This window comes from Oncorhynchus kisutch, linkage group LG1 (genome assembly GCF_002021735.2).
Source record: "Oncorhynchus kisutch isolate 150728-3 linkage group LG1, Okis_V2, whole genome shotgun sequence".
Lineage (NCBI taxonomy): Eukaryota > Metazoa > Chordata > Actinopteri > Salmoniformes > Salmonidae > Oncorhynchus > Oncorhynchus kisutch.
Window position 1 is genome coordinate 21,072,030 of NC_034174.2, and position 8,666 is coordinate 21,080,695.

Genomic DNA, 8,666 nt, shown 5'->3' on the forward strand with positions numbered 1-8,666 from the left:
GATCCATCGCATCTCCCAAAAAACATTTAACATCTCCTCATCACATCTGTAAAATTAAAGCCTAGAAACTAAAGCTTTGGTTGTCTTCCTCTCAGGCTTCCATGTCTTCTCCCTCGACCTACTCAATGTCCACCTCTTGAACATCAGAGGCCTCATCTTCGTTGTCACTTTCCAACCTTGAGGATGGCTCATTGTCAGGCCCAAAAAGCCAAATATTTGCCCGGATGGCAACCAATTTTTCAACCCTTGTATTGGTCAGACTGTTGCGCGCCTTAGTGTGTGTGTTCCGAAACAAGGACCAGTTGCACTCTGAGGCAGCTCATGGTGGGATTTGGAGGATGGTGGAGGCAACAGGGGAAAGAGCCTCAGATTCACAAAGTCCCTTCCACCAGGTGGCTGATGAGATATGTTGGCACGACTGCCATATTGCATATCCATCCCAAAGCCCTTGCTTGGAAGTGTACTTCACCATACTGCCAAGAACCTTGTCCTCATCCAGGCCAAGGTGTAGTGATGACACCATAGGCCTGATTGATCTCTGCACCAGACAGGATGCTCTTGCCAGCATACTTGGGGTCCAACATGTACTCTGTATGGGCTTCAGGCAGAGGTCTTCACGCTTTTTGATGCATTTCAGAACTGCAGTTTCCTCTGCTTGGAGCAACAGTGAAGTGGGCAGGGTAGTACGGAGTTCTTCTCTTACATCTGCAAGCAGAGTCTGAAAATCAGACAGGAGGGCCTCCCTCAATCCATGCAATGGCTACTGCTATAGGTTTCAGGAGTTTCAGTCTGCTTACCACTCTTCCAAAATACATCATCCAGGAGGATCCTCTTGATGAGGCTGTCCATATCGGCAGACTGATATGGCCATTTCTTGGAGATTCCTTCCCCTCCAGGACTGTCAAACATGATGACAACAGCACCCCAACAGATGTTGCTGGGCAGCTTTAATGTGGTGCTCTTATTCTTCTCACTTTACTCAGTGAAGTAAATAAATTGCTGCTATAACTTGACCCTTCACATACCTAACCATTTCCTTGGCTCGCTTGTAGAGTGTATCCATTGTTTTCAGTGCCATGATGTCCTTGAGGAGCAGATTCAATACATGAGCAGCACAGCCAATAGGTGTGATGTGAAGGTAGGACTCCTCCACTTTAGACCAAGCAGCCTTCATGTTCGCAGCATTGTGTCACCAGTGCAAATACCTTCTTTGGTCCAAGGTCATTGATGACGGACTTCAGCTCATCTGCAATGTAGAGACCGGTGTGTCTGTTGTCCCTTGTCTGTGCTCTTGTAGAATACTGGTTGAGGGGTGGAGTTGATGTAGTTAATTATTCCTTTCCCACAGACAGTCGACCACCCATCAGAGATGATTGCAATACAGTCTGCTTTCTCTATGATTTGCTTGACCTTCACTTGAACTCTGCACCCAGCAAATTAGTAGATAAAGCATGCCTGGTTGGAGGGGTGTATGCTGGGCGAAGAACATTCAGAAATCCCTTCCAATACACATGGCCTGTGAGCAGAGGTGAACCAGTTGCATACACAGATCGAGCAAGACATTCATCAGCATTTCTCTGATTACATTGCTCCACTGAGTTTAAAAAAAACTGGATTCCAGAAGGACCATGAGCTGTTGCTATCGATAAGGTGTCCGATTCATCATTTTCACCTTGAATAGAAGTAGAGGGACTTCTGTCAAAGGTTGCTTGTTGTGAGCACTGAGGAAACTTTATGCACTTGGCCAGATGATTCTGCATCTCACATATGATTTGGCACAGTATTGGCAAATGTACACAACATTTCCTTTTACATTAGCTGCAGTGAAATGTCTCCACACATCAGATAGTGCCCGTGGCATTTTCCTGTACAGATTAGGGGGGTAAAATGAGTAAAACAATATATATATAATTCCATGTACAGATAAAGTTAAGCAGTTGAACTCCTTTGTAAGATAAATTATTTAAAATGAAACATGTATGGAAACAGGTTAATTAACACTCAGTTAGCAGGCTCAAGCAAGTCCAAATCCACATGGTAGCAAAAACTGACTTGCAGAAATTAATACGTTAGAAATGCTTTAAAACACACTTTGCTGTAAGCTACCATTTACTATTAACAAAAAAATAATGTATGTCATACAAAATATATTCACCCCACCCATTATTGTAATCAAAACTTACCAGAAAGCAAGTAGTCCATTGCTCAGACTGTGTAGTAGTGTGGGCTCAATAGCATCTCATTAGCGTGCAAGATCTTGAGAATCAGCTGTACATGTGATGGAAGAGTGCACTGTGCATGCAGAGAGTTGCAATTCCATTGAATTGAGGTTAGTTTAACCTTTTGTGTATTTAAGCAAAATTCCCCAAATCCTGGGCTTAAAATCCCATGGAAAATTTCCCGGAAAGTTTCCGACCCTTTGCAACCCTAGGTACTGTATATAAACACAGTGGATGCACTTGTATGTCATCATCTTCTCCACAAGGTGCATTGTCTGAAGCCCTTTTATTACAATGGAGTATATTTGTATAATGGAGGGGCACAAAAACATTAGTGTTAGTCAAATGAAGGTTCTTTGAAAAAGCTTTATTAAACCAATTTCTTTGTTTAAACAAAAGTGAACATAGGTATGTATACATGTTACCCTGCTATCTCTAAAATTGAAATGACAATAATACATCATATGGGAGGACAATCCATATGCCTATAAGAAGTGCATTTTTTTTGAATTTTACTTAAAACTGACAGTCTAAATGTATGCATAATCTAATGAAGGCCTACTAAATATGTACAATGTTCCCACCAATATTAGCTACAGACACCATACATTTTCTTTTGCACCATTTCAGCATACCTTTATCTAGAGCCAGAAGTTAACAGCTATTTTCTATACTTGTGTAGTTCCTAATTCATGAATGAGTAATTATTCTTTACTTAAACTGAGCATCCCACTGACTTTATGAAGTCTTAATTTGTCCTGTCAGTCTCCCCTACCTTCCCTGACTTTCCTATAACTGAAGAACTGCAGTGTAAGGATTACCTGCACCAAACCCTCATGCTTCCCCTGTACCGCAGGTGTTTTAGGCTGCTCTCATTTTGATGCATCATCTTACCAACCCAAGGCACCTTATTTAGGCCTAGAGTCTGTAGTAAACTAACAGAAGGTGATTCAGGTTTTTGATCAACCATCTTGATAAGGGCCCATCTCTATTTTAGGCCCCTCAATGCTTGGAGAGTTCTCTTCTGGCAGGTTTGATTTTCCTTAAGACGTGACATCCACAGATTTTGGTGTGTCAACTTGCCCATTCTCAATGGAACAGTCCTCTGGTTCTGACTCACTATCAGACGAGTCAATAGATATTGGTTCTGTGTAAGTACTTAGCTTGAGGGTACAGTTAATGGTCTCGCATTGCTTTCTTTGGTCTGTGTTAAGTGCCGGCCTAGACTTAAAGGCCTTCTCCACTGACGTGATGGGGAGCTTGGTTTTCTCCTCAAAGTCCATGTCATGCTTCAGTCCCTTGAGTGCCTGCATGTCAAAGCCAAGTAGCACTTTCAATTTCCTGGTCTCACAGTCTCCCTCACATGACCTCCGTCGATTAGCGAAGTGACTGGCAATGTCAGACTTCCAGAGCCACAGGCTTGCAGACAGCTTCTCTTCTTCCTGTGAAGTTAAATAGGGGCAACGATTGAAATAGGTCGCGAGGAAGGCTTTGCGTGCTTCATAAGTCTTGTGCTCATAGTTCCTAGGGTCCAACACTAGATCCACAGCCTCCCCTGGCTTGTCCATATTCATTGGGGAATATACAACATCATTTTTTATCTTCATCCTCTTGGAGCCAGACATGGGTTGGGAGGGTAGCTGACGCTTTAAGAACCCTGCACCAGAGGAGTTGAGTGTCAAGGCAGACTTTGGTCCCAGGCCCTTCTGGGCCCTTCCCACAGCTCGGCACTGCACAAGGTGCAGAGTGATCGTGGAGGCCACCATGTTGCTAGTATAGACGCCCAAACAGTGGATGCACTTGTATGTCATCTTCTTCTCCACAGGGTGCATTGTCTGAAGCACTTGGTGTCGTTCTCTCAGATGCTGTGACAAGGCATCAGATATAGGACCCTTGAGGATGGTAAAACATAGTGGACATAAAGTCTTGCCAACCTCATTGCTGCCAGATACAGTGGCTTGACTTCTGGCAAGCATGTCTTTCTTATTCACTGGCATCTTTGAAGGCATACTCTTCACTGGAGTGTGGAAGCTGTTCTGGGCATGGGAAGCCATAGACTGCTCCTGAGCAGCTACAGGTTCCTTCATGTTATAGGTTATAACAATAAGCTGTATGATTTTGTTCTTAGCCTGCCCAATCGTGAGGTCGAAAGTAAGCGGGGAGGCGGCTGGAGGACCAACAAAGTCATCTGGATGAGCCTGCCCCACATGATCTAGCATTTTCTCTACATTATTGAAGCTGGCATGACACTGTGGGCAGGTGAGCCCATGAATCAGCATGTGGTTAAGCAATGTGTCACTGGGCAGATATCGGTTGCAAAGCAAACACTTACTGGTGAAGTTGTGGATCTTCATGATATACTTGGCAATTGCCCATACCTTCTTAGCCCTGTGTGCCTTCTCAAAATGAGCACTGTACAGGTTTTCAGGGAAGAGCTCATTGCAGACCGTGCACATTTTCCACTTCTGTGTTTGGGATGTAAGACTAGCATTAGCACCTTCTCCCAAACCACCATTGCCAGGAATGGTCGAACGCTGGCCAGCAATAGAGGACTGACATGTCACATTCTTTAGTCCAGTAGGTCCCTGCTTTAGATGGACCCCTACCATATGGCTAACCTGTTCAGAGGTCAGGGTACGACCCCCAGTCATCACAGAACCCTTCTGGGCCATCGCATAGCTTTGCGGTCTGGACACCACAACATTAGCATGTCCAATCATGGTTGTCACCTGAGAGCCAATGCGCTCATGATATTCAATGACATGCTGCACTAGCGCCTCATAACTACGGGTGGAGAACTGACAGCGCTTACAGAGGATGTTGTTGCCGTTGACCGCATTGGCTCCATTTTTGACTGATGTTTCTGAGACCATGGCAACATAGGGTGAGACCACATGCTGGAAGTGCTCCCTGTAGATGTGCCTTCGCACAACATTGTACAGAGGGTCCCGGAAGTTACACTTCTTGCAATAGTACATTGCCTTCTCCACCTTGTTATTTGCCCCCACAGCAGCCCCCTGGTAGCCCCCTAGACCCTGACGTGCCACACTAGATATGTGGAAGACCTTGACATGCGTTTCCATTGTCTTCTTGCTCGCAGTGAAGGTGCAGTAAGGGCAGTTGAGCAGGATGCGGTTCTCAAAGTTGTGCCTGTGGACATTTCGGAAGTGGTTTTTGTAGCCCGAGTAGTACTTGGAAGAGAAGTTGCACTCTGTACAGCAGAAAGGCTTTGACCGGTACTCCTGTAAAAAAACAAAATAATATACAGGCGAGTTTAATAACGTTGTTTAATTGTTTGAACTTTGTAATCACAACATTTACAAAACTGAAATGGCTCCTTTATCCCAAACTGTATGTATTTATGATTGTGACAAACAAAGTAGCACTATAATCATTACAAGCCCCAGAATTGTTTTACCTTTATTTTACCTTTATTTAACTAGGATTATTTAACTAAGTCAGTTAAGAACAAATTCTTATTTTCAATGAGGGCATAGGAACAGTGAGTTACCTGCCTGTTCAGGGGCAGAACGACAGATTTGTACCTTGTCAGCTCGGGGATTTGAACTTGAAACCTTCTGGTTACTATTCCAACGCTCTAACCACTAGGCTACCCTGCCGCCCCCATAAGGGGCAATTAACTTAATTATCTTGTTCCTTTTCTAGTGTGAGTCATTTACCTGTGTTTTTGAGAATGTCGGATCCCATGAACAAAGTTCCAGACAGAGAGTATTCTTCACATAGTTCTCATCTGGGCAAAAGTCTTTGAGGTCCTATGTGAGAGGGACAATTATTCTGATCAGAAATCACAGTACTGTATGCTGGAACTTGTCAAATTAGATTATATGCCTATTAATTTCTACTACAATTTTTTCGGAAGCACAAATTACTAAAAATACGAGTGAAATTCTTACGTTAGGCACACACACACAACACTAAAACCTTAGTGATAGGTAAAAGCTATGACTTGTTTTATTTTCTCTCACCTCCGCTTGCTCCTTACAGTACTCCAGCCCAATGTCACAAAGTGCCGCCTTCACCTGTTTCCTTGCTCTTCGTATCCTAGTGAGGTTGTTCACAGGGAGTTGATACATCTTTCCAGACTGCAAGAATAAATGACAGAGAATTCTATTACTACTCATGTCAAACCCATATGGCCTGCTCATACCCAAAGATAGCCAAGTACCTCAACTCCATGATGATTTTATCCAGGGTTGATCTCAGACTAGTTTTTTTTAAAACGAACCACTGACTTGCTATGAAGTCAATACAAAAAAAGTATTCTTAAACCCTTACCTTGTACCAGTTTATCCTCTGATGTTGCGAGCGTTTGTTTTTTGAAACGTTGTAATAAAACATGAATCAAATACAACCGTTACCATGTTGAGATTTAATTGGCACATGCGCATTCGTGCCTACTTGGCATCTTAGAGCTGGTTGTAGCTACTTCATTAACGTCTTGTTAAAAAGTATGCATTTCAGCAAACAAAGAAATGCAAGCAATAGAGGACAAACATTGTAATGTTTGACGTATCGACTGCGATGTAAGTTAATAAAAAACGATAGTCTACATTCAACTCCGTAGATGAAATCATCGTGGAGTTGAGGTACTTGGTAATAACGTTAAGATGATTTGCATTCGAAGATCATAGCTAAATCACAAACAGCATTGATTGGCACAGACATGATGGGACTTCAGTTTTGGGACAACATTCTTCTCATCTATTGGTTTCCTGTACAGCTGAAACGTCCTTATGTAGCTATGCGGCCGTCACTACTTACCATAGCCACAAAATCATAATTTCTACAATTTATCTTTAAGTGATTTTAGACCTAACCACAGTGCTAACCTTATGACGAACCTTAAATTAAGACTAAAAAGCGAATATGGGCCTAACACGTTAGCGAATTTAGCTAGCGAACATCACTTAGATCTCTGATGGTTCGTTACAAATCCTTTGTCAAAGGTTGGTTATCTAACTAACGTTATAATGTCTGTTAGTAATCATTATGAAGTGAGGTAAAGAAAATACACAATGGATGCTTGTTAGATACCTTATGTTAGCTAGCGTCAGTTTAGCAGAAGGCGAACTGGCTAGCATGCAGTAGCTAGCCAACGTCTAGCCGAACAACTAGCTAGCCGATGATAGCCAGGCATGTTTGTTCGCTAGTTAACTTGCCGCTATAACTAGTTATACAAAATGCTGCGCCTCAACTCTAACCAATCTTACCTGGTATGTCTCCGAACCCAACCACACAAAAACTGGCTGCCCAAATGGTTTGCTGAGATAAATGCTAGCGAACAAGAAACGGTAGCTCGTTGGCTAACAAATGAATCCAACTCAATGATGCGGTTGTTGTTCGTCCTCGCCAAGCCGGTGGTGCGGTTTAGCTAGTTAGCAAAATCTCTGCCATCTGCAATATACGTTAAATTAATTGCTAGCTAATAGCCACAATATGTTGGGTGGATTTCTAGTGCATATTTTACAACATACATGGCCAATTGGACCTGTTACAATTGAATCCGACAATCATCAGCACTTCTCTTGAACGTTCCCAACTAACCCGAGCCAAGTCAATCCAAAATGGCGAGGAGGAAAAGACGGAAGTGAATGTTTGGGGAGATAAGTTTTAAATCTACAATATTTTTTTTCTGAGATATGTGCTTCCCTTAGTACTGAGTATCTAATTGTTTCAAACGTCACACCTATGTTTCTTGGGTGTAAAATCAAGGAAAGTGGTCCAAAAGCATCATATATTTTTGACTGGACCCACCCATCTATTCCACGACATGTGGGCCCATAGAAGACTAGGCCACAGACAGAACAATGAGCTAGTTATAAAAAGTATTTGACTAGGCTAATACACCCTGACCCTGTGATATAGTTTTAGTTAGTTTGGCCAATTTTTCTCTAGGTTCGCAACTGTAGCCACCACCATGAATAGGCTAATACTATTTAACTAAACAATCTACAGCATGGATGCTCAACAACAAAGCCATGCACTCTGATATTTATTTTTTCAAGAGACTCCCAAGAAATTTGAAGTAGTATCTTACAGATCAATATATAGCTTTACAGATCAATTTGTACACATCTAAAATAAAAACACAGAACACAATAGTTTAGCTAGTTCAGGAGATTTCTGGGGCAGGTTTTGGAGAATTTTGAAGGTACTTCTGGTTCCATGACATCCAACACAATAGTGCGAGGTCCGGTCATCACCAGCCTGGTGACCTGGCAGTAATCCAGGTGAAGAATGCTTTGCCAATTCACCTGACTCACTTAGGCGTACAATAATAATCAGGAGAATGTCACAAAAAATAGGCCTACATTTTAATATATTACTGTGTGTGGCACTATGTTTGTGTTACCTTAACCCCTGCAGCAGCAGCAGGGCTTCCAGGATCGACTGCCTGGACATAAACTGGGGCCATACCTCTGACCA

The 8,666-nt window shown here is 42.6% G+C and overlaps 1 protein-coding gene across 5 annotated transcripts; it reads right to left on the reverse strand.

The window, feature by feature from the left end:
* Positions 1 to 2,565: 2,565 nt before the first annotated feature.
* LOC109897739 (activity-dependent neuroprotector homeobox protein) lies at positions 2,566 to 7,836 on the reverse strand. 5 transcript variants are annotated; one of them, XM_020492299.2, is made up of 5 exons: positions 7,715 to 7,822; positions 7,451 to 7,634; positions 6,206 to 6,322; positions 5,900 to 5,992; positions 2,566 to 5,461 (listed from the first exon to the last, which is right to left on the reverse strand). In XM_020492299.2, exons 3-5 carry the CDS (start codon positions 6,311 to 6,313, stop codon positions 3,263 to 3,265), a joined length of 2,400 nt encoding a protein of 799 aa, XP_020347888.1. In that variant the 5' UTR covers positions 6,314 to 6,322; positions 7,451 to 7,634; positions 7,715 to 7,822; the 3' UTR covers positions 2,566 to 3,262. The 5 variants fall into 5 exon arrangements, with proteins under 5 accessions (XP_020347888.1, XP_031653410.1, XP_020347882.1 ...); XM_031797550.1 differs by lacking the exon at positions 7,451 to 7,634 and having other exon boundaries at positions 7,785 to 7,836; XM_020492293.2 differs by having other exon boundaries at positions 7,451 to 7,826.
* Positions 7,837 to 8,666: the final 830 nt, after the last annotated feature.

What these genes read in the sequence shown, in the direction of transcription:
- LOC109897739 (XM_020492285.2), bottom strand. Translation starts at nt 6,578, where the DNA reads ATGTTTTATTACAACGTTTCAAAAAACAAACGCTCGCAACATCAGAGG. An exon ending in AGAGGATAAACTGGTACAAG is followed by an intron (nt 6,323 to 6,515) that starts GTAAGGGTTTAA and finishes TTATTCTTGCAG; the next exon opens with TCTGGAAAGATGTATCAACT. An exon ending in CGACATTCTCAAAAACACAG is followed by an intron (nt 5,462 to 5,899) that starts GTAAATGACTCA and finishes GTTTTTTTACAG; the next exon opens with GAGTACCGGTCAAAGCCTTT.